Source organism: Lissotriton helveticus, chromosome 1_1 (genome assembly GCF_964261635.1).
Source record: "Lissotriton helveticus chromosome 1_1, aLisHel1.1, whole genome shotgun sequence".
Classification (NCBI taxonomy): domain Eukaryota; kingdom Metazoa; phylum Chordata; class Amphibia; order Caudata; family Salamandridae; genus Lissotriton; species Lissotriton helveticus.
Genome location: NC_136057.1, coordinates 129,842,834 through 129,868,222, shown reverse-complemented (window position 1 = coordinate 129,868,222; position 25,389 = coordinate 129,842,834). Strand labels below are relative to the sequence as shown.

Below are 25,389 nucleotides of genomic sequence, written 5' to 3'. Positions count from 1 at the left end.
CGTACGTGAAATACTTGTAATGTACGTGTAATATTTGTATACTTCAAATATACATGTAGTACCTGTATACCTGTAATATACGTGTATTACTTGTAATGTAGCTGAAGTACTTATATACTTGTAATGTAGGTGAAATATTTGTACACTTGATATGTACGTGTAATACTTCTAATGTACGTGTAATACTTGTACTTTACATGTAATACTTTTATACTTGTGATGTATGTGAAATACTTGAATACTTGTAATGTATGTGAAATACTTGTATACTTGTAATGTGCGTGTGATACGTATAATGTACTTGTGATATTAGTAATGTACTTGTGATACTTACATGACATATTCTACAGCATATCAGGTTCAAGGCAAAAGTAAAATCTAATGTATATCCATTTACTGTGGATTTGGGCAGGTGGAAAAGTGTCAATGTTTACTGGTAATGTCAACAAATATATTATACTAGGGAAGTCCTAATACAAATAAAAAAAGAAAAGAGTATTTTCAGTGCATTCTATATTTGCAATACATTATACATACGTGGTTGAAATGTACTTTATAAACTGATTAATTTCTTAGCTAATTATATCAATTTTAATCAAGGTGTGATTGTTTCCAATACAAGATTATCAGGAACAGCCAAAGGGCCCATTTTGTAATTGTTTAAAAGAATTCTGAACAAAGAAATGTTTTTTACCTGCACTGCAAGAGGCAGGGAAATACTGATTTAAATGCAATTATTCCCTAGTAAGACACAGCAGATAACAAAAATACGTCTTATGAGCCAGTTAGTTCAAAGACCACCTAGGGTAGTACAAAATTACATATAATGCTTGCAAAATTATAGTTCACTCTGTTGAAGGAGGAGTCAAACGACAGAAGATCGGTCGACGAATAATTTAAGGGCCGACAACGATGCTGTACGTCAGTGCATAACATAATGAATGTCAGAAGAAAACGGGATGTTGCCAGCATAGTTAAAGGATCTGTGCCCTTAAGGAGCTGCACTCTCCGTTACACCAACTCCATCTTTCTTCTCCGCATGTAGTCTCAGATGTCGTGAAAGAGATTGTTTTGCAGTGAAACTCTTCTCACACTCAGTACAATTAAAAGGCCTCTCTCCTGTGTGTGTTCTCTGGTGTTGTATTAGAGTTGTGCTCAGAGTGAAACTCTTTTCACAGACAGTGCACTTGAAGGGTCTTACACCTTTGTGTGTTCGTAGGTGTTGTATGAGGGATGGTTTCAGAGTAAAACTCTTATCACACTCGGTGCAGTTAAAAGGTCTCACTCCTGTGTGAATTCTTTGGTGTTGTAAAAGAGCGGTCTTATCGATAAAACATTTCTCACAGTTTGTGCAGTGAAAGGGCCTAATCCCCTTGTGAATATTTAGATGCCGTAATAGAGCAGATTTAACAGTGAAACATTTTGTACACTGGGTGCAGGTAAAGGGCCGCACTGCTGTGTGTATTCTTTGGTGTTGTGTAAGAGCTGTTCTCACCCTAAAACTCTTTTCACACTCCGTGCACTTGAAGGGCCTCACTCCAGTGTGTATCCGTTGGTGTCTTAGAAGAGAACCCTTTTCAGTAAACCTTTTTCCACATTCTGTGCAGGGAAATGGCCTTACTCCGGTGTGCGTTCTCTGATGATTTAGGAGATTTCCTTTTTTAGTAAAGCTTTTCCCACAGTCAGTGCACTGAAACGGCCTCTCTCCTGTGTGTATTCTTCTGTGAATTACGAGATCAGACTTTAGAGTAAAGCGCTTTTCACAGTCTGTGCAGGGAAAGGGTCTCAGCCCTTTGTCGGGTCTCTGATGTGCCGCAAAAAATATCTTAGTCCTATATGCCTTCTCCCACTCACTGCTGGTCAAGCGTCTTTCTGTTGTCTGGAGATCGTGTTGTTGATTTAGGATGAAATTGTCAGTAAAAGTCTTACACTCCGTGGATGTACTGGTCTCTCCCCTGTTCACACCTCTTTCTTCTGACTGGAAGGCTGCTGAATGAAAAGAAATGTAAAAAAACAGGGAAATAGTTTACATAAATGAGCACCAATGTGTGATATTACATCTCAGTGGTTGGCAGTACTGCTACAGGAATGTTTTGCATGTTACAATGAGAGGCAGTACCAAGGATTCCTTTGATACACAAATGTTGGACACTCAGGTAATGTCAGATAGATAACAGACTCTTGTCGCTCATGAGACATACTTATGTCAGTCATGTGACAGACCCACATTAGTCAAATGAAGGACGCATGTTGGACAGCCATGTGGTATGCCATGTTATGCAGATTTGTAGACGGCACTGTTCTGGCCCTGAGCAGGTTTGAGTCTAACCAAACCTATGGACTAGTGGGACTACTCGAAAAGTCAGGTCTTCATCTTATTGTTGCATTCAAGAAGTGAGGGGGAGTCTCTTATGTGTAGTGACAGGTCCTTCCACACTTTACGAGTGAAGTAGGAGAAGGTGTGACTGACAGATATGGTTTTTCGTGTCTGTGGGATTTGAGCAAGGAGTGCGGACGAGCAGAGGTGTCTGGAAGGTTTCTTTGAGCAGATGCAATTGTTGAGGCATGCTGGGCCAGTGGTATGTAATGCTTTGAAAGTGTGGGTGAGGAGTTTGAATTGTGTTCGTTTGTGTATGGAAAAAGAGAGGGGGTCCTTCAGGTGAGGAATGATGTGAGTTCGGCATGGGAGCTTGAGTGTAACTGGCCTTAGAGTTCTGAATAGTCTGCATCCCTCTGTGAGTTTTTTGTTGATCCTGGCATTGAGGATGTTCTCGTAGTTCAGCTTGCTTGTCACCAGGGTGTGCATGACGGTTTTGCTGGTGCTGATTGAGAGCCGTTCAAAAATCATCTTCAGGGTATGGAAGCATGAGGTTGTGACGGCATTGACTTGAGCTGTCATGTCGAGTTTGCTGTCGATGACAAGCCAGAGGTTCTTGGTGTGGATGGTGGGGGTGAGTGTCAGTCCAAAAACTATTACCCACCACGGAAAGCCCCATGGTGAAGTGCTCTTCACGAAGATCATGATTTCAGTCTTGTCAGCTTTAGACAACTGGTCTTCATCCAGTGGGTGATTTCAGGCATTCTGGTCTGTGAGGGAGGGCTTGAGCTGTGTGTCGTTGGCATACGAGAGGATGTTGGGAGAGTGGATGATGCTGGCTAAAGAGATCATTTCTGCGTTGCAGAGGGTCAGGCTCAGGGAGGATCCTTGCAGAACTTTGCAGATGAGGTCACCTGCATCCGAGGTATCAGGCTAATTGCCTGGGTCCATCCAATCAGGAAAGAGCAGATCCATCAGATTGTGTGTCCTTAGATTTCAATGTTGTGCAGCTTTGGATGAGGATGGGGTAGGAGACTGTGCTACATGCTGCAGAGTGTTCCAGGAGAATGAGGCCGCCATGTCTCCTCCATCCAGAGTCATGCGGATGTCATCTGTGGTGGTGATGATGGCAGCTTCTGTGCTGTTGTTGGGTCTGAAACCGAACTGAGTGATGTTGAGAAGTTTGTGGTCGTTGAGGTATTCAGTGAGGAGTTTGTTGATGATTTTCTCAAAGATCTTGGGCGGGAACAGTAGCAGGGAGATTGGTCTTCGGGTTGGTAAGCATTGACGGGGCAGTAGGGGGTTCCATCAGCAATGGGAGAACCGGTGCCTATTTCCAAGTATCTGGGAAGGTTGTGGAAGAGGATGAAGCATTCAGAATGAGTGTGAGCATGGTGCTGATGGATTGCAGTACTCTGGAGATGTTGTGGTGGGGGAAGGGTTCTGATGGGGCTCCTGAGTTGATTGACTTCACGCTGGGAGCAGTTCTTATGAGGTGATGGCGAGCATAAGTTATTTGGATAAGATCGGGAGGCCTTTGGAGAGGTCTGTCCGGTCCATTTGAGGTTTGAAGTTGCTGTAGATAGTGGTGATTTTGTTGCTGAAGAACTGAAAGTGCTGCAGAGGTCCTGAGAAGGGGTGATTGAGTTGAAGGCAGCGGCCTGTGAGGTCAAATCCTTCACAACGGTGAACATTTCTTTGCTTCTGTTGGTGCTGGTATTGATGCGATCCACCGGAGCGGCACGTTTGGTGGCTAGTTCCTTTGGTGGACTTGTCTGAAGGTGGATTTGGACGGTGCTCCTGTCTGCATTCGTGTTGGATCTGGCCTCGTGGCATGGTTCCCTCCATTCCTCAGCGCCCCGTTAGCCTAGCCCTGCACCCAGAAACCCCTGGTCGTCCCGTTCCCTGTCCGCCCGCTCCCTACACGACCCTACCAACGGACGACCATTCCCACATTCTCTTCCCGGTACCGGGCGCCCAAACCTGCATCACCCCACAGGGCCCTGGCCGCCATTACCCTTCCCGAGGCCCCTGACTCCATAGCCCTTGCCTGACCTCGGCCCCAGCGAAACTTAGGCTGCTGACGCGCCATGCCCGGCTGGGGGGTAGAGGGCTTCCTGAGTGAGATAAGACCAAGGAGTTTCGATTGCACTCTGGCCTCCCCGAGAGCTGGCTCCAGAACCTGCTGGGCGTCTGGGAATCCCCGGGCGCATCTTCAAAAGGATCAAAGGGCCAGCCGACGGAACACTCCGACGACCAGCCCCGAGGCATGAGATCTCTGCCTGCGAGGGTCCGGACATCAAAGGGCCACTGCGCTATATCAAGGCCCGCCCAAGAACTAGCGGGCAGTTGTATCCTGGACAAGAGAGCCCTGCTGATCTGATCGCGGCTCAACCCTTGGGGAGAAGGCTGAACTTTGGAACTTATCGAGCCCTGCTGACATTGTCCCGGCTCATCCTTGTGAAGAAGGAACTGGAACCTCAGAGCCCTGCTGACCTCGTCGCGGCTCATCCTTGAACTTTAAGGACATTCGTGGAACACCCTGAGCCCTGCTGACGTGGTCGTGGCTCCTCAAGAACCAACAGACACTCTGTTCACTCTGGATCAAGCCCTGCTGACCTCGTCGTGGCTCGAGGAGTACTCTGGTCCGGCTGGACCATCGACGCTACCAACACGACCTGGCTCGAGAAGAAGTGAGTGGAGCAGCCAGTACGACCTCCATCTTCCGTATCCCCCGGCTCGAGGATTGAGAGCTGTGCGCAGGGTACGTTTCGTACTGGCCTAATACTGAGACTGTCCCGCTTCCCTCCTCCTTACCACTGAGACTTTACGATCCCTCGATCGCTTGTAAATACGTGTTCATTTTGCTTCAAACTCTACTGTGTGATAAAGAACTTGCTTACTGAAATCCACGGTGTGGTGTCCGTTCATAAGTGTGGTGTGAGCTCAGTGTGTACGATCTTAGACACAAAGTCCTCCCCGGCGAGGACCTCACGTTAGGACTCTGCAGTATTCCTGGGAGAGGTGGGTCACGGGTTGTCGGCAGAGCATATCCTGGCCTCTGGGATCGCCCCTTCTAACAATTGTCCTGGCTCGTTCTCCGTTTGCTCTCCAGTTGTTTTCAGTGGTGATTCATCCGTCTGAGTGTTCGTGTACCAAGTGTCCTGGGGTCTGGATCTTGCTGTGCTGCTGTGTTTGGGGTGAAGGGGGGAGGAGTCAGTGCAGGAGGTGACAGATGTACAACATTGGGGGCCCTAAGGGTCCAAGGGACCCATCTCCCGCCCTAGAGGCCTGCTATCAGGAGGCTCACTGTCAGCACACCTCCTGACAGCTTCTTTGCCTGTGCGCCCGCATCTCCAAAGGGAGAATGCAAAGGGATTCCATCCTTTGCATGGGGCCACGCCCCCATGTAAATGAGAGAACACACTCTGGTGATAGCATTGGCACTATATTGATGCAAGCACTATCTGTATTACAAAAAGGACAGCACAAGCGGCTGTGGCCCCTTCAGTAATACCAAAGTGCCCCAGGGCACGTAAAGTGGGCAACCATGTTCATTGTGCCCCTGGGGCACTTTCCATAATACGACCCCGTAAGTGTAGATGGCCAGGTGCTCGGTTGATGCACGTCTTCCCCTAATACCAGAAGTGAGGATAGGCAGACACTTACTGGAGGCATGTGTCACTGTAATCCCAGCTGGAGCGGTCAGCCTTCGCGTGATTCTATGTAGGAAAGCATCATTTCTTACCTGGAGCACAACTGACGTTTTGTGTTTCCTCTGGCCTCGGATAGGTAGTGGGATGGCTCTCCTCCTCCTCCTCTTTAATGATGACCGAAATTATATTTGTCATCGTCCCATAGCCTAAAATGAATTCAAACCAAAAAATAATTACAACATTTACATTTCAATGTACTGTCTGCATGAGTGTGAAATCTGCTGACTGACTGCATAAAGCCCCAATGCTCTGCACAACTGGAACATACAACTCTAACTTGATGAGCAAAGAATGAAGGGAAAAGGAACTCTTTACACAACTCCCATAAATGTATCCGTGCAAGTGCCGTATTATGAAAAGTGCCATGGGGGCTCAATGGGCATGCGCGCCGGCTTTGCACGCTCCTGAGGCACTTTGGCATCACAAGAATGGCTGCAGAAGTTTGTGCGGCCCTTTCTGTAATACAGATAGCGCTGACTCACATATAGCGCCAGTGCAATTACCAGAGGACGTTCCCTCATTTGCATGGGGGCGTGGCTTCTTGAAAATGAGGGAATCTCTTTGGCTCTGAGCCCGCGTATGATTATAGACACGGGCGCGGAGGCAAAGAAGGTATCAGGAGGCGCTATGACGGCTAAAGACACCCAAAAGGTGGTGCACTGTCAGTGCACCCCCAGATAGTAGCCCTCTGGCGGGTGGAAAAGGGTGTTTTATGGACCCCGAGACATCCTCTTGCAGGCAGATGCAGTCACTCACTGCACCCACCTGCAAGGCGGTCTCTTTCCCCTCTTAACAGAGCAGGGGGGTTGCCACCTGTCTAGTGAAACACAGGGCGGCTGCTTCAAAGCTGCACTGTATTTCACTGAATGCGCAGCCCCCAGGGCAGTTTGCAGCTGCCCCGGGGGGCAGCCCATTGAACATAAGAAGGCGCATTTTCCCGGGTTGCACCTGGCACACCTTTTAAAAGCTGCGCCCGGCACTAACAGGGAAAATGCACCACATTTAAAAAAGCGTCCACAGGTCTTCATGTGCATCTTGGCTGTGAAGCAGACTCCTAAAAGTACAAGCTTCTCTTCCTCCTGAACGATGGACTGACACACTCATCTCTCACCTCCTAAGCGTGGCATGAGTTACAGTCAATAAGTGTCTGCTGCGATGTTGTGATGCATCCAGCATTCAATCAGAATGAGGCTATTGTTTATTGCAGCCTGATCTTGGTTTGTATCTTTAGTTTATATGATTTGTTGTATGGGTGTCAGCTGAGGAGTTAGATTGGAGTTGAATAGTTTTTTCCGCTGCGGATTCAACCGCTCGTCTTTAAACCAGCGGCTGCCACATCCCTCACTCTCTCTAGTAAGACAGAGGTACCCAGGTTACGAAAAGCCCCAAAAAACACAAACACATCAGTCGCTGGGGTGAAAACGATACTCTTTCTGAATCATAGTTGGCGAAGCATTACACCTCATGTAAAACATGGAGGCCTGAGGACTGTGTACAAACACCTGTCTCATCTGAATTACGCCCCTACCCAGCAGTAACAGCAGACGACAGGGTGTAAAGCAAAACACTTAAAAATTGTTTAAATAATTAAAGACACCTTGTCACACCCCTTTCTACATGATAATCTGTATATATTGCACCGGTAGAGTTCAAAGCAGGGGAGCCAAAACCAACTGACACCGAAGTACATCAAACTGATTAAATGTGTTTGCAAGAAATTTCAAACTTTTATTAATGTAATCTGTTTTGTGAAAATAAAGACATGTATCCATGTCTCATAACTCAAGTGACCTCTGAGTTCCATTATCTTGCAAAACCACTTGCCCTTCAGCCTCATTCATGTTTCACAAGGGAAGTCCTTGGTGACTTGTAATATGTTTATAATTACAGCAGAGGATACTTCATCCTGTTTTTAGGTCTCGCCTAGGCAGCAATAGCACTGTCTCTTCGAGACATGCAGTATCTAGGGCATGGGTACTCACAAACTTTCTCTCGGGGGCCAAATTTACACTGTGAATTGTGTCCGAGGGCCGCACCAGTGGGGGTGGGGGCGGGGCTAGAGCAATAAAAAAAAACTGACCATGAGGTTGATCACTGGTCCCTGCAGCGGACACCTTCATCCACTGAGCCACCAGACCCGGCATACACACATCTCTCTCTCTCGCTCTCTTTCTCTCTCTGTCTCCCTCCTTCCCTCTCACTCTCCCTTGCTCTGTCCCCCTACCTCTGCCCCCTCCCTCTGTCTCCCTCCCTCTGTCTCCCTTTCCCTTTCCCTCTCTCACTCCCTCACTCTGTCTCCCTTTCCCTCTCTCACTCCCTCACTCAGTCTCCCTTTCCTTCCCTCACTCTGTCTCTCTTTCCCTACCTCACTCCCTCACTCTGTCTCCCTTTCCCTCCCTCACTCCCTCACTGTGACACTCCCTTTCTCTCCCTCCCTTTCCCTCCATCCCTTACCCTCCCTCCCTTTCCCTGCATCCATTTCCCTCTCTCACTCCCTCACTCTGTCTCCCTTTCCCTCCCTCGCTCTGTCTCCCTTTCCCTCCCTCACTTTGTCTCCCTTTCCCTCCCTCTCTCCGTCTCCCTTTCCCTCCCTCACTCCCTCACTCTGTCTGCCTTTCCCTCCCTCGCTCTGTCTCCCTTTCCCTCCCTCGCTCTGTCTCCCTTTCCCTCCCTTACTCCTTCACTCTGTGACTCCCTTTCCCTCCCTCACTCTGTCTCCCTTTCCCTCCCTCGCTCTGTCTCCCTTTCCCTCCCTCGCTCTGTCTCCCTTTCCCTCCCTTACTCCCTTACTTCCTCACTCTGTGACTCCCTTTCCCTCCCTGACTCTGTCTCCCTTTCCCTCCCTCACTCGGTCTCCCTTTCCCTCCCTCACCCGGTCTCCCTTTCCCTCCCTCACTGTCACTCCCTTTCCCTCCCTCCCCCTCCCTTTCCCTTCTTCCCTCCCTTTCCCTCCCTCCCTCCCTTTCCCTCCTACCCTTTCCCTCTCTCACTCCCTCACCCGATCTCCCTTTCCCTCCCTCACTCCCTCTCTGTCGCTCCCTTTCCCTCCCTTAACCTCCCTTTCCCTTCCACCCAGGGCACAAGTCCTAAAAAAAGAAGTGGGGGGACGCTGACATCACAACAAGCAGTGACGTCACAAAAGGTGGCTTGCACCATCAGATTCATTGCCTCCTCTTGCTCACCCCTTAGATGCGATTGCATCAGAGAAGCCAGCGCGTGAGCAGCGCTCTGAATGAGCTCCAATCTCACCCTAGAGAGGCCAAATAGTGAATGTGCAGCTCCATTTGCTCCAGTTATCGAGCTCCCGGTAAAATAAGTGGGGGACGCCATCCACCCGCGTGGTACCTCGACTTGAGCCCTGCTTCCACCCTCCCTTTCCCTCCTTCCCTCTCTTACCCCCTCACCTGTCCTCCCTTTCCCTTCCTCACTTAGTCTCCTTTTCTTTCCCTCTCCCTCTTTTCTCACCCTGCCTCTGTGTCAGCCCGGGCTGAGACAGCTACGGAGCACACACACATAGCCGCACTGAGCACATTAATAGGTCTTTAAAAGACCACTAGCATGTTAATGAGGCTGTGTTATTCACCTCTCAGTGCCCCTGCAGCTCCACTCCAACTATGGCAGGAATCCCCAGGCCGCCCCCCACAGAGCAGCAGAGTCTAGGAGTCGCGCTGCTGTAACTTAGTTTGCAGACACTCTTTAAAAAAAAAAATTAAAACACTGGTATGATGTGTGCAAGGTCCGCGGGTCGCCAGGGAAGGCTTGCCGGGCCGCCACCGGCCCGCGGGCAGTACTATGAGTACCCCTGATCTAGGGTAAGGGATTGAAAAAACGCCCATCATTTTCACTGGTTCCTATTGCTGTCCTTTAGAAATGCTGTCTTTTCATTGGTGAATACACTTAATAGTCCCTGCTTTTAGAATGTTGTATCCTCCCACGAGGACTGGCACTCTTACACATGTTCTTACTGTTCAGGTTATTTATTTAGACAGAACTCTTTTTTTGATTGGGCTGTGTCTTTGCTCCTTAAGTGTTCTGTTTACTTGTGCAATTAAACTTCCTTTTGCTTAATTTGCTTGTGGTGGGGTCCCAGTGCCTCCCCATGACCCATCCCACAGCACTGCTCCAGACCCCGACACCCCTCTGAGGCTGTTGATGTTTTCCTCACAACACTGCTTTTATGATATTTAAAATTGTTTTGCTTTTATTCATATAGCGCACTTGCTCATGGGGGGAATTAAACAATCCATCTGAAAGCAGACTCGATTTCGGATGCCCAGGATCCCAGTTGGCAGCTTCCACCGCTGCGCCATATCCTTTCCTTGGCCAGGTTGCAGGTGAAGTACTATATGTGGTCAAAAAGATCACTTAGGACGCCTAGTGACAGTCTGTGGTACTTCACCCTCACAACACTGCCTGTTGTTTGCTGATGTGAGGCTTCTTGCATTGCAAATGTTTGTCCCGCATAAAGACAAGCTACATTCTTGCAGGGAACAACCAAAATATAAGTGTTCTTTGTGAGTGCCAGAAGCACCTGTGTGCCTCTGCTTGTGAATGTCGTATGTTTGAGTAAGGGGAGTTTGGGAAGTTGCCGGAGTCCTTCCTGCTCGGTTATGAAGAAGCTTGCACAGCGAGTGCCCAGGCTGCACCTGTTCTGTTTTATGGACTCATAGTTCTTCTGCCTACACTGTAACTAAACTGCGTGCGAGGGGAGCTTGGAAACCACCGGTGCCTATGCTACTGCCCATCCCACACATACCTATGCTCCTGCTCATACCACACATACCTATGCTCCTGCCAATGCCACACATGCCTATGCTCCTGCCCGTGCAACCCGTACCTATGCTACTGCCCATGCCACCCATGCCTATGCCACTGCCCATACCACCGATACCTATGCTACTGCCCATGGCACACGTGCCTATGCTACCGCCTGTGCCGCACATACCAATGCTACTGCACATGGCACATATACCTATGCTACTGCCCATCACACACATGCCTATGCTACTGCCCATGCCACCCATGCCTATGCTACTGCCCATGCCACACATACCTATGCTACTGCCCATGCCACACATGTCCTACATGTGAGAAACGTGTGCAGTATTTGATCTGTGTTTGCAATCCTGTTTGCTACACAAAAGCCAAAATGATGGCCTTTGCCACGGCTTGTTTTATTATTGTTACTGCGTAGCATTGTTGTTGATGTTCAGCCATTGTTGTTGCTTGTTATGCAATGCACTATGTTGGCTTAGTACAGTTCAAGGGCTAGCAGCGCCTGAAGGTCCTGCAGAGAGCCCAGTTGGTTTAGTGGCGGCACATGGGCCCCTTCTGAGATTGTGTCCGAGGGAGGGGAGGGGTTGGGCATGGGGTAAGGGGGGCACTCCTCTCTTGCCGCCACTTTGTGGTGGGTGTGTTGTCCACATTCATCCAGTTCCATTAGCCAAGCCTTGGCTTTGTCTAGAATATTTTTTTTTTTTTGAAGTTTTTATTGAAGTACTTGACATTTCGCATCTTAGCAAAAAAATACAGAATAAATAATAAGGCTTGATACTCTAACATAACACATATAATAAAACTATAAATAATAATAATAATAATAATACAGGCATATAATCAAGATAAGCAAAAACATACTTTCTTAATCTACTGACACACGTATCCATTAATCAAAATATGATCCCCATATTTTTGAGAATTTTCTCAACCCCCCAATCCTTTGTGCATATACATATTCACTTTTCCTGACGCGTTTCATTTTTTGAAACCACTTATTTATCGTCGGAACCGTTTCTGACCTCCAATACTGAAGTAACAATGATCTTGCCACTGCAATAACGATGTACACAAGCTTAGCTGACGATTCAGACAATTTAAGTTCAGGATCAAAACCATATAATATTAAGTTAACATAGCAAGGAACAATGATCTTTAAATAAATTTGACGCAAAGCAAAAATTTCCTGCCAAAATATCCTAATTTTAGAACAATGGACCATTATATGTGACCAGTTAGCAGGACCTTGTTGTCTACATCTAAAATAAATAGGTGGAGTGTTGGGATACATTTTAGAAATTACTGCTGGAGTACGATATAAGAGCCATTTACTAAAGAAAAACATTCTTCGCCAATTAGCGCCTCTCAAAACACTAGAATAATGAAGTGATTTTATTTAATTTGCCTGACATATTTTGTCGGACTCCCTGCTGGGATTAATGCATCTGATTTCAAAGGAGGTTCTGGGAAAGCAGAGCGTGCAGCAGGTGTAAAAAACTAAAAACAACTACCCACTACTTTAAATGAATGAAAGTTACCGTTCTGTTGAACCGAATTCTATGGCAGTCCACAGCGGCTTCGGATTATGCTTCTCTTTCTTTACTGAATGAACACAGCAGCCAATCAAACTTTAAATAGCATAACCCGGAAGGACTGCCCCTCCATAGTATGCACCAATCATGTCCCCCCAAAGGTATCAATGTCCTGAACACTAATCTTCTTTCTCTTTCTTTGCTGCTGCAGCAGCGAGTTAAGTGCATTCATTTTACTATATCTAGAGTGATTTGTGGTTACTATGCGATTTATTTCAAATGTATAATGTGTTTTAATAGTCACGATCAATCTGTGTTACAAGTAAATTGCTGTATTGTTGCCGATATATATTTACTGGTGGCTTGAGTGGCGCGGGAGTGGGACAGACGTGCTCGGGGAGCAGTCCGCTTTTCATTGCCACTGGATTCGCGCATGCGCGGACAGCTGTATCAGGTTTTTATTACCGATTGGCTGAGTGCGCATTCGCGTCTAAGGACAGCTCAATTCCCGGTCCTCAGTGAACGCACTGCCCCCAGAGGGAATAAAGGCGTGGCACCCTCCACACTTAAAGAAAATAGTTTTTCCTAGTTAGTCTTCTAGTTAGTTGGGATACAGAGTTTTGGCAAATATATTGGATATAAAAGAGATAGGCTTTGGGTCTGGAATAAATTTATACTCAGGTTGGTGTGGGATGTTAGGGCCTTTTTCACCCCTGGGTTCCCCCCCAAAAACCTCCTCCACACCTCCAATAGCACAATGGCGTACTACCCCGGGGAGGTTGACCAGTGGGCAGATCATAATGACTACGCGGAAATTGAGGAGGTGCCCTATGAGCATCAGATGGAGTAGCAGTTGGTGGAAGCCCTGGATACCCACGTCCAGGGGTCTGTGAACAGGGCGCTGGTCAAAGTTTTACAACCATTTACTAAGCCCCTGGAAAACTATGGAAAGCGTAAATTTAAGGCATCTCTTGGCGAGCCATCATTTCACTCCTCAGCTGAAGTCCTTTCCCGGGTGCCGTCTAATGTCAATAAAGACCATGGTTATGGCGGGTCCCTCCCTTCTGGAAATTCAGCTCTACTGAACCCAGGGGAGGCGGAGGAGTCTCTTCCTGCCGCCCCGGACACATTTGACTTCGAGCAGGACAGGGAAGAACCTAAAAAGGCGACCAAAAGGAAGCGCAAAACTCACAATGTGAGTAGTGCCCCACCTAATAAAAAACTGCTGTTCAACAACAGGAACATTATCCACCCGAAGTCTACCGAATGGGGACCGTGTGTTGAGGTAGCACACTAAGTACAGGAGAACCTCCAACAGAGATTTGAGCACGAGGTGTGCGCTACTTTGAGGTCAGAATACCCTAGGCCTTCCTTATTGGGCAAAGTGGAAGACACGCCAGAATTGGGTCCTAATTTGGCTACGTTTATGAAAAAGTTTGCTAAAGGCCAAAAAAACGGGAAGACAGGGCATGGAGAGGGTGCCAGGATAAACTACTGGATATATCTGGACCTCTCACTAAGATCCTTGATTCAGCCGTTCAGGCTAAAGATTCCAACACCCCATTAGGTGCAATGGAGATACTAGAATGGGCGCAGAGAGCTCTCGGTTTTCTTGGCAATGCGCTTTATCAACTTAGAGGAGACGGTCATTCCTAATGCGAACTGACCCACAACTTGCAGACATGGCTACGACGGAAGCTGGTACCCTGCCGAATGGGTTACAATTTGGTGACAAATTGTAAAAGAGTTGGGGAAATATGTGGCGACATTCTCGGCACTTGACAAAGCTCAAAGTAACATCAAGAAGGTTTTTACCAGGGCCGGGCGCTTCAGGGTTCGAGCAACCGGCTGTGGATTCAATCAGACATCCAGAGGCTTCGATCAAAAAGGACATGGCGGAGCCCAGCGGTCAAACCTCTACTCCACTCGATACCATGGTGCAGAGGCAGGCAGCACAAGGGAGGGTATCGAGGACAGAATAACAGTGGAGAAGCCTCCTATTCAGGTAAACTCATTCATGGTGGAGGTCGGATTACATTGTTTCTACACAGGTGGGAGAGTTTGATGAGTGACCTTTGGGTACTTCAGAGAGGACAGGGTTTTCAGATAGAATTGTATGTGGCCCCACAACAGACACCTACTTATACATTTTTCCTGTGTAGAAATGTCTTTCCTAGACAACGAAGTGGCGTCCCTCAAGAAAAAAGGGGCAATTGTAAAGACAGCCCCTCACAATCACGGTTACATCAGCACCGTATTCTTAGTTCCAAAGAAGGATCAGGGCTTCAGATTAGTTTTAAATGTCAGGTAGTTCACCTCTTGGGTAGTGTATTGCTACTTCAAGATGGAGAGCATACACTTACTGTGAGATCTGCTCTTAGAAAAAGATTGGATGGTGCGTCTCGATTTAAAAGACGCGTATCCATTACGAAACCCCAGAAACTACGGCTGACCCTTAATTCAGCACCTCAATCCCCGTTCAATAAATAAAAAATGTCCTGTGCACAACTCTTCCGAAGTCCGCCGAAGTTGGGCTCCACTGGAATCCAGACAATAGATTTTGAAGGAATGAAAGTTGCAGCTGATGTTTGACTGCATGTTTTCCTATAAGGAATAAAAGAAACTTAAAGGACTTCCTTATTAGCGTTTGGACTCTTTTCCTGGTGCACCTTCCATTCCCTTAAAATGTAAAAGACTCGGAGGTTCCTTCAATTCCAATAGAGAACCAAATTGTACGAGTTTTCTGCCATGCCGTTTGGACTTTCATCCGCCCCTTGGTGTTTCACCGAACTCCTCAAACCAGTGGTTCAATTCTTGAGGGAGAGAGGAGTGAAACTCATCATTTATTTAGAAGACATTCTTACAATGGCACAGAGTGTGAATACAGTTCTTCGACATCTAGCATGGACGACTCAACTCTTACAACTTTGAACTAGCATAAGCCGAAACCTCTGTGGACTGCCACAGAATAAAAAAATTCTAGCTGATGCGTCAAGAATTTTCATTTCTATTAAGGACACAGAGACGAGGATTATCCCACCCTGGAACCATTAATATACAAGAGATAATATGGATTGTTCATATTGAAAACTATGATTTCATGCAAGGTTCTGTATAATGATGTTGGGTTTCTTCCCGCCTGTAATAATGTTTGAAGTATATCCAGTGTGTGGTATATTACGGCTTGCTCTGATCTCCTGAAAAGAGAATATAAGCCGTGATATACCACTCACTGGATATACTTCACACATTATTATAGGCGGAAAGAAACACAACATCATTATACATAACATTGCATGAAATTACAATTTTCAATATGAACATTTTGATGTTTTGTAAAGAAAGAGGAAGATGATTAGTGTTCAGGACATGTTTACCTTTGGGGGTTACATGATTGGTGCATACTATGGAGGGGCAGTCCTTCCGGGTTATGCTATTTAAAGTTTGATTGGCTGCTGAGTTATTTCAGTTAAGAAAAAGAAGCATAATCCTCGCCTCAGATTCCTTAATAGAATTGAAAATTCTTGACGCGTCAGTTAGAAACATTTCTATCCCTGTGTTTCTTCTGAAAGGCTGATGAAATTGATTATCTTGGATTTCTTTTGGAAACTTATTTCTTGCTTTGGGAGTCTGAATGGACTGAGTGTGTCCTTTGTGGTCTTTGGCTGTTTAACACCGGGCGGCTGTGGCTACAATATCTCTCCTCTGCGCCTTTTTGCTGTGGGGCCGCTGTGGCTACAATATCTCTCCTCTGCGCCTTTTTGCTGTGGGGCGGCTGTGGCTACATTAGCTCTCCTCTGTGCCTTTTTGCTGTGGGGCGGCTGTGGCTACATTAGCTCTCCTCTGTGTCTTTTTGCTGTGGGGCCGCTGTGGCTTCAATATCTCTCCTCTGTGTCTTTTTGCTGTGGGGCGGCTGTGGCTACAATATCTCTCCTCTGCGCCTTTTTGCTGTGGGGCGACTGGTGCATTAAACGGCCATGCATGCGCCGTCCCAACCCTGTACCTCGATCACAAAGGGTGTTGTGTAAGTAAACTTTAATGGAAACCAAAAACTGTTTTATTATTGTCATGCCCACACCACCAAGATATATTTTTTTAAACGGGCCAACTTTTTACTCTGCAGCAAAATATTCTAAATAGGTTAGGTGAAAATAGATGAATTTTATAAAGGACCCAAAGGATACATCTACAAAATATTAAAATCTGGCACAGTGCCCATGAGCCATGTGAAATACCGTGCCCGCACTTTGCCTAAAGGTGGTAAAATAAATCACTTTATATTTTCTGGTGAATAAAAACAGCATGTACTCTGGAAATACCTTTCCAAATTGGACCACACATACTCTTCAGTTTCATTCTTTCTTACATAGACTGCACACGGGTGCCAGCCTTACCCTTGAGCATACATCACGAATGGGAACTCCACCACTGCCACCTCCCACGCCCAGTCTCCAGCCGCCATGAAAGAGCCAGTGAACCTGTCGACAGGAGAGGTGGGAACAGATCTTAACTGCAGTCCCCATCACATACCAGAGGGCTACAGGCGTTAAACGCTCAGTGCTGACAAATACCGTGATCTGCAGGTCACGAGTAAGGCCAACTCGCGCTTTCATCCTTTCGAGGGTGGCAAACTGAGTCCCATTAATTTAACTTTTAGAAACACACCGTATTTATAGAACTTAGAACCAGTAGAAGTACTGTACGAAGTGCCACATAAAAATTGTATTATTATAAACAGATTTTCAATCTCAAAAACAAACCTGATCTTTGAAACAGCTACATTAAAAAACTGAAGCAAACTGAGTTTACACTATTTAAGCTACGTTTATATTAGCAAACAACAAAAATTAATTTTGTCCACAGTTTATCTTCACTATTCACATTTTAAAAGTAGAGGCAAACCCGTTTGTTCCAATGTTTTTCGTATGAACGCAACAAATATGGAGCATATTGAGTTAGATCTATTATTTTTCCCGCCTGCATATTTTAAACTTACAGTGGCCTTCAGGCCCGCCCATTGCTTTCCATTGGTTGTCTTTACTGTTACCCACATTTGCTTGACTCTTATTAGTCAGCTTTTGTGGCTTTCCTACCTCTTCTGGTATTTGTTCCTCTCCTGGAGCACAGACCGATTACTTGCATCTCTCCACTGCTCCCTTTTCAGGCTTCTACTTTTTATCTTTTTGGTTGAGCATTCTAGGAGAGTGCGTGTGTTTTCCAGCTGTCTCCCTTATGCACTACAGGTTCCTCATCCTCTTTCTTGCCTTTGTATTTACACCCTCTCTCTCCTTCTGTTGCCCTTCTTGCTTCCTTAATTCCCACCCACCTTCTTGCTGTTCTTGCATGCTACTCCCCTCTGTTGTCTGTGTGCGTCCCTATCATTCCTTTGTCCTTTTACTTCACATCAATACCCACCCTAGCTCCGTTGCACGTGCGCTTCCCCATGGCCACTTACCTTCCATTGTCCATGTGCTTCCCGATCCCTGCACGGCCACCCTTTTTTGTCTGTTTTGCGCACTGTCTGCTATCCCCCTGCTTCTGCATCAGTTACCAGAAGTAGCTTAAGTAATGAAAGAAAATCCACAAAACAACAAAAGGGTGCAGTACCACAGGCTGTTACTAGGTGTCCCTGTGGAGTTGTAAATCCATATAAGGTCATGCAGCCTTAATGCAATTATAAAGAGAAAGACTGCAACTGAGCAAATCGTTTCCAATTGTTATTATTGGAAATGAGATGCTAAATAAACAACAATGGTGCATTTTTAAAACGCAAGGCAACAAAAATCTAACTTCCAATAAAAACAAATAGAAACTCGTGCTCAGCTGCAAGGTTTCTCTGTATAATTGCAGTAAGGATGCAGTACCTTATGTGATCAATAGAGGTCCCTTTACAATGCCACAGGGACAACTAGGAGCAGCCTGTGGTACTGCACCCTTCCCTTGCTTTGTGGATTTTCTTTTACAAAAATAATGTAACAGACGTTATCACTTGCAACGGCAATAGCTCAAACTTTCACTAATGCGAGATCTACTGCATTGCAAATGCTTGTCTATATATGGGGGTTGACAGTAATGTGGTGTGGCCGGTAGTCGGGACTTTTGAAACACAGACCTCCTCTGTGAGCGCAGACATGCAGTCCAGTAAAGAACAGTTACAGGGAGAAGTCCCGCCCACCACAGACCGTATTGTGCTCAGTCTGGAAGCACCACAGGGAGGGCATCTTCAAAGGGCGGGACCTGGGGGTTAGAAGAAATACAGCTCAATGCTCTGGCCAAACTAGGGCACCCCTGACACCCATACAGGACCCTCAGAGAGCCTCCCCAGGGCAGAGCAGGTGGTAAGCTTCCTTGGTGTGTGTCATGTGAGACCACGTGTGTGTTTGTGCTCTGAGACTTCCACCCTGTGTCACTCACCCGAGGGACAGTCACTGCCATGTTTCCTCTCGGCGTCATCATCCACAGGCCTCAGATCTTCTGTCTCTTTGAATGAAGACACACAGGAGGCGGTCATAGAGTCTGCTTCAAAGGAGCACAGCATTAATATTATTATAAAGGTTAAAAAATAAAGCTATTTTAATAAATAAATAAAAACATTTACTAAATAAAGTATTTAAACTTGGCACATGGCTTCTAATTAAATTTAGTAAGTATTATTTAAAACTAAAAATGTCAGTGAGGGTAGGATGTTTTAAATACAAGTATTAAATCGATATTTATAAATTAAACTAATACATTTAAATTAGTTATTAAATAAACATTTAATCTGATGAGTTGTTCTGCTAGAACATTTCTTTTTATTCGTTCTAGGTGAATAAAAATACATAGTGCTCATTATTTTTTAACCGCATGCGCGCTAGCGGTTTTCCCGCTGCGCGCTGCGATTTGAAAAAACCCGCGTTACATGACGAGCTCAGCTCGTCATCAGCGTAGGGCACGTTACGCTCATGACGAGCTGAGCTCGTCATGAGCGCCGAAGGGGTTAAAGAACAATAAATATTAATAATTTTCCTTGCACTTTCCTATAGGGAGATTTCCACCACATTGGCAAAGACCCCCCACCCAAGTGTGGAACATTACTATTAGTACCATTACCCTTGTAATTCGTTTTGAAGAAAGCTTCACCCCCTTAATTTGAGGGGGTGCAGACGTGTAAGTGAACAAGTAGATGTGAATGTGCACTCAGGAATGGTGATCCTCAAACAAGTGCAGATTTACACCTGGGTGCAGGAGTAAATCTACACAAGTAATTGTACCTTCGTGACTTGGCCACTAACTAGGTTTTGTGCACAACAGAAGAGTGTAAAGTAAGTGTTTTCACTAATGCTAATGGCCTTTTAATGTCGCTGCCACACCCCTGCTCAGCTCCTTTCTAATCTACACAACGACACCAGGGCTGGTCTGCGGTCACTAAACCGTCCCAAACCAAAAGACGGGAGTTCTCAGTGTCCAAGTGTAAGTGCGTAGACCTTATTCGCAGCTCCAGAAACGATCAGTACGTCACATTGTCATGTTGCACCAGTTAACAATAAAGTCAGTTGCGCTCTCACTCTACATCTTTGATGCCCCGTGGCGGTGGACTGGCTCCAGAGGGCAGCGGTGTATGACAAGCTATGAAAGGGACATCTACTGGAATGGTACAGCCAGAACTAAAGCTTGCTATGCTGGGCTGCCTCAGCATGTGCTATGCTGGACTGCCTCATGGAAGGTGCTATGATGAACTGCCTCAGTGTGTGCTATGCTGGACTGCATCGGCGTGTGCTATGCTGGACTGCATCGGCGTGTGCTATGCAGGACTGCCTTGGCGTGTGCTATGCTGGACTGCCTCATGAAAGGTGCTATGATGAACTGCCTCAGCGTGTGCTATGCTGGCCTGCCTCATGGAAGGTGCTATGTTGGACTGCCTCAGGGAAGACACTGTATAGAACTCTCTCACCCCTGGCAGACAGTATAGGTGACTCCATGAGACAGTACAGAACGCTCTTGCCCCTAGCAGGCAGTATAGGTGACTCCATGAGACTGTATAGAACGCTCTCTCCCCTAGCAGGCAGTATAGGTGACTCCATGAGACTGTATAGAACGCTCTCTCCCCTAGCAGGCAGTATAGGTGACTTAATGAGACAGTACAGAACGCTCTTGCCCCTAGCAGATAATATAGGTGACTCAATGAGACAGTACAGAACGCTCTTGCCCCTAGCAGACAGTATAGGTGACTCCATGAGAAAGTACAGTACTCTATTGCCCCTAGCAGACAGTATAGGTGACTTCATGAGACCGTACAGAACGCCCTCGCCCCTAGCACACAGTATAGGTGACTCCATGAGACAGTACAGAACGCTCTCGGCCCTAGCAGGCAGTATATGTGACTCCGCTCTCGCCCCTAGCAGGCAGTATAGATGAGTCCATGAGACGGTACGGAACGCTTTCGTCCCTAGCAGACAGTCTAGGTGACTCCATGAGATAGCACAGAATGCTCTTGCCCCTAACAGGCAGTATAGGTGACTCCAGGAGACTGTATAGAACTCTCTCGCCCCTAGCAGACAGTATATGTGACTCCGCTCTCGCCCCTACCAGGCAGTATAGATGAGTCCATGAGACGGTACGGAACGCTTTCGTCCCTAGCAGACAGTCTAGGTGACTCCATGAGATAGCACAGAATGCTCTTGCCCCTAACAGGCAGTATAGGTGACTCCAGGAGACTGTATAGAACTCTCTCGCCCCTAGCAGACAGTATATGTGACTCCGCTCTCGCCCCTACCAGGCAGTATAGATGAGTCCATGAGACGGTACGGAACGCTTTCGTCCCTAGCAGACAGTCTAGGTGACTCTGCTCTTGCCCCTAGCAGGCAGTATATGTGACTCCATGAGACGGTGCGTAACTCTCTCGCCCCTAGAAGGCAGTATAGGTGACTCCATGAGACGGTGCGTAACTCTCTCGCCCCTAGCAGACAGTATAGGTGACTCCATGAGACGGTACGTAACGCTCTTGCCCCTAGCACAGTATAGCTGACTCCATGAGACAGTACTGAACTCTCTCGCCCCAAGACGACAGTATGGGTATGGGTCCATGAGATCGTATAGAACACTCTTGCCCTTAGCGGCAGTATAGGTGACTGCACCGTACAGAGTATAATGCCCTATGGGACTGTCGGTGCATTGGGGTGTCCAGGGCAATGTGCAGAGTACGAGGAGAGTTGGATATCAGGCATGGTCTGCAGGATGTCTCTGTTCTCCTCAAACCGAGAACAGAGAAATTTTCTGGTTTCAGAATCTCTTGTACATTGCACAATGCCCGAAACCACTCCACAACCACAGCCCCTTCTTAGTTTCCAGGGCCCTTGCACTGGACATATTGTCACACAAACCACATCACACAGGCTGCGTCTTGTATGAAGAGGTTCTTGTAGGGTGCGCATTGCCCGTCCCAGCACCCGCAGCCCATGCCTTACACCTACAATTCTCGAAGTGTGCACATTAACCAACAAACCCCTACCACACAGCCATGTACCCTTCTGTGTAAACACAGACTGTGAAACAAATACCTGGCATGGCTGGTAATAGAACCGATTCCAGACTTCTTCTCGCCAATGAGCCTTTGAGAGCCGTCCCACGGAGAGTGTCCCGTCCGAGGCATGATGTGGGCGCGGATGTACTGTGGGCATCAGTACATGGTGACACTACCTTGTAATCCACGTCTGCCTCCTGTGCGTCAGGATGCACCAGCTGCATGCGCTGGTTCCACAGTGGGCCACGGCCACCAACGGGCAATGGGTCTCGCTTTAGGTGTTCACCTGGTTCCTTCCCATCTGGAAGCACTCGTTGCAAGCTGTGATGCTGCTGTGGTTCATGCCCTGGTTCCTTGCATGGGTCCCGCTGCAGTCCCTGTCCACCTGGAAGCACTAGATGCAAGCTGTGGTGCTGCTGTGGTTTATGCCCTGGTTCCTTGCATGAGTCCTGCTGCAGTCCCTGTCCAGCTGGAAGCACTCGTTGCAAGCTGAGGTCTTGCCTCTCCAGCAGTCCTGGTTGTAGGTACAGTTCCTTCTGCTGGTCCAGCCGAGTCTGAAACACGGGCCCTGGTCGTTGGTCCTTCTGCGAGTCATGCACCCCTGGAGATGGTGGCTTCATGAAATGTCTGTCTTGTGGGTCCCAACTATCAACAGACAATGGCTCTTGCTTCAAGGGTTCATCTAACTCCGGCTCACTTGAAAACACTGGCGGTAAGCCGGGGACCCGCATTGGGTCATGACTATCAGGAAAGACTTGTAGACTTGGGCTAGGCACCCCTGGGCTCGCTGGACGAGCAGTTGGAAGGGACCTGGGGCAGCTACAATCTCTGACGCCTGCTGGACTCACTGCCTCCAAAGACACTGCACCGCCTTCTAGGAAATCTCGACCCTTTTCTACCCAGATCTTTTCCATAAGATGTGCAACTCGAGAAGGGACCTCTCCCACTGAATTGTGCAAGTTATCGAGTTTGGTTTCCAGCCGCTCTAGCATAGCAAACACTACCAGAGTGGGAGGGTGCCCCACATGGGACTCTGGATTAGGACCACTGTGCGCATCGGAGGTCATGTTAGGGGGGGTGCAAGTCCTGCTTACAGTTGTGCTGTGGTTGTTCACATCTTTCTCCAAAGCATTTATGAAGATGTTTTCTTGGCAGGACCCAAAAAGCAGAGTGTCTGGCATTGGTAGCTTTCCAAACTCTTCCTGGGCGGTCCATCCACAGATCTGGGAACCCAGGTTGTTGGCGCCTCCAGGCCTGTGGAGATCTTCAGGTCGTGGTCTTGCAGCAGGGAAGTTATGACTTGGAAAGGCTGCAAGTGATGCTCTTAAACCTTCAGGTGAATTTGGGACTTTTCCATCCCTTTCTGAAGCCTGCGCTCTCCACATTCTGAATGTTGATGTTCTGCGATCCAGTGTCTGCAAAGGGGAAGAAAAAAGAACAGAAATATTTTAAAACGAGAAAGCCAAGGAAAAATGTTCAAAGTAACAAGAGAACGGCCAACCTATATAAAAACTCCCTTGGTTTTGTGATGCACCTCACTCCTTATACAATCTCCTCAATAGTTTGAACTGAAAACTGAGCCTTATTCTCACAATGTGTTCAACTCCCCTGCCCCTGCCGTTCCTCTGGGGCGGTTAGAACAACCCAAATACACTTTACCAACTGTAGGTTGCACCACCTAACATAAGAAGTCCATAAAGAAGTAAATATACGAATGTCCGCCCAATGTTGAGAAAAATCAGAGTTCTTTATTCTTCTTTACAATATTGACAATTGTACACCAAACAGCCAACACGTTTCGTTCTATACGAAGAACTTCATCAGGGCTGTAAAACAATATTTAAAACACATATGTAATACAATATAATGAAATGCATATTTTTATACATATAATTCATTGTATACAAACAATAAATAGCATAGCCTAAGAACAGGAGAGCCTGACCTATCTCCAAGAGATTGACAATACTCTCATTCTTAACCAAAAAACCTCACAGATGATTATATTTGTTATTTAACATCACTCACTTTTATTGCCTTTGTGTCTTTTACCAATAACCTAATTCCTACTTGACGTTTCTCACAAGTGTTCCTTGTTAAGACCTTTAAAAAGTATACATTATTGCTCATTGGTTAGACATAATTTCTCTCCATAGTGAAAAGAATTGTTCATTAAATCTGCATTTTTTTTAGAAGAAGAGTCAGCATCAGAGCATTTTAGAAAGCATTCCCCGGTTTCTGAACTCAGGTATACCGAGTAATCAAACTCAATTTCATCAAATATGACCCTCATATTAGACAGCCAAACCCATTGTTCTAGGCACTGTTGGGAAGGTCTTTGCTGGGATAATCTTGTGTCACCTAGATACTTAAATTGGTATTGAGTGACATTGTGTGGCGTTGGAAGCTGATTTTGGAAAATACCATTCCCTCTATGATCTGGTTTTGTCAGCTCTTAAAAGCTCTTCAGATGCTGCATAACACATGCTTGGCAATGAGGCTCTACCATGACCAAGCACAGATTAAGAATCCTTTTGCCCAGGTACTCGTGCTCTCGCCCTCTCAGAGAAATATATTAGGAATACACAGTGAGATGTTTTCAATGTTTATTGAACCAACGTGATTCTTGTGTAGAATATGCTTGGGCAGGGTCCATTTACTTCCCAACACAGACCCTTTGTTACAAGATACATAATCGCTCTTGCATCCCGCAATCAATGACCTTACACAAGACACCAAAGCACTCTTGCATCCCACTATCAATGCCTTTATACAAGACACCAAAGTGCTTGTGCATCCCACTATCAATTATCAATGACCTTCTACAAGACCACAGTAAGTGAAACTATTTTTCCTTTTTTTTAAATAAGATATCTCTAGTGATTTGTCACCTTGCTCAGTTCCCTTAAGAGCACATCCAGATCAAAAAGCTGGGCTGTTGCTGAACGGAGACCTTGTACTCAAGGTCAGAGATATCGAGGTCTGACAACCACTTTCCCACTATAACCAGTGCTCTGCCCAGGAGTGGATTCTCCAGCGTACATATTTGCCCTTGGAATAAATTTGGAGATCTTACCCGGACAAGGTCTCTGAAACCCCTATTAGCCTTGTCCGCCCAATCACATAACGTCAAAGGAATAGTACTAGTAGAGCATTAAGCCTATGAGATTTTTGGGAAATTATGATCACTTTTATAAGTTTAAATAATTGAAAATATTAATGAAGATTTTCAGAAACTTCAGAAAATAGACGTGAGTTAGCGAAGATCCTCTGAAAGACAGAAACGTATTCACCATGGATGGGACAGCAAAGTAACTCATCTAACATTTCCAGAGTTTATTGAAAGGACGACTGAGTGACAGCAAGGAGAACTCCATCTCTCATGACCAGAGGTTACTTAAAGGACGGCTGAGTGACAGCGAGGATAAACCCATCTAACATGACCAGAGGTTACCGACAGAATGGCGGAGTGAAAGCAAGAACAAACCTATCAAACATGACCCAAGGTAACTTAAAAGGATGGCTGAATAACAGCAAGGATAAACC

At 46.5% G+C, this 25,389-nt stretch overlaps 1 protein-coding gene across 3 annotated transcripts; it reads right to left on the bottom strand.

Moving 5' to 3' along the window:
* Positions 1–498: 498 nt before the first annotated feature.
* Positions 499–23,263, bottom strand: LOC144768621 (uncharacterized). 3 transcript variants are annotated; one of them, XM_078652458.1, is made up of 4 exons: positions 21,881–23,228; positions 18,756–18,860; positions 6,066–6,179; positions 499–1,989 (listed from the first exon to the last, which is right to left on the bottom strand). In XM_078652458.1, exons 1-4 carry the CDS (start codon positions 23,226–23,228, stop codon positions 992–994), a joined length of 2,565 nt encoding a protein of 854 aa, XP_078508584.1. In that variant the 3' UTR covers positions 499–991. The 3 variants fall into 3 exon arrangements, with proteins under 3 accessions (XP_078508584.1, XP_078508670.1, XP_078508748.1); XM_078652544.1 differs by having other exon boundaries at positions 18,756–18,857; XM_078652622.1 differs by lacking the exon at positions 18,756–18,860 and having other exon boundaries at positions 21,881–23,263.
* Between the last annotated feature and the right edge of the window lie 2,126 nt (positions 23,264–25,389).

Bases quoted from the DNA above. Each gene is read 5' to 3' on its own strand.
- LOC144768621 (XM_078652458.1), bottom strand. From the start codon at position 23,228: ATGTGGAGAGCGCAGGCTTCAGAAAGGGATGGAAAAGTCCCAAATTCA. The intron at 6,180-18,755 runs GTGAGTGACACA...AATTCATTTTAG, and splicing joins TGGCAGTGACTGTCCCTCGG to GCTATGGGACGATGACAAAT. The intron at 1,990-6,065 runs GTAAGAAATGAT...CTTTTCATTCAG, and splicing joins AAACGTCAGTTGTGCTCCAG to CAGCCTTCCAGTCAGAAGAA.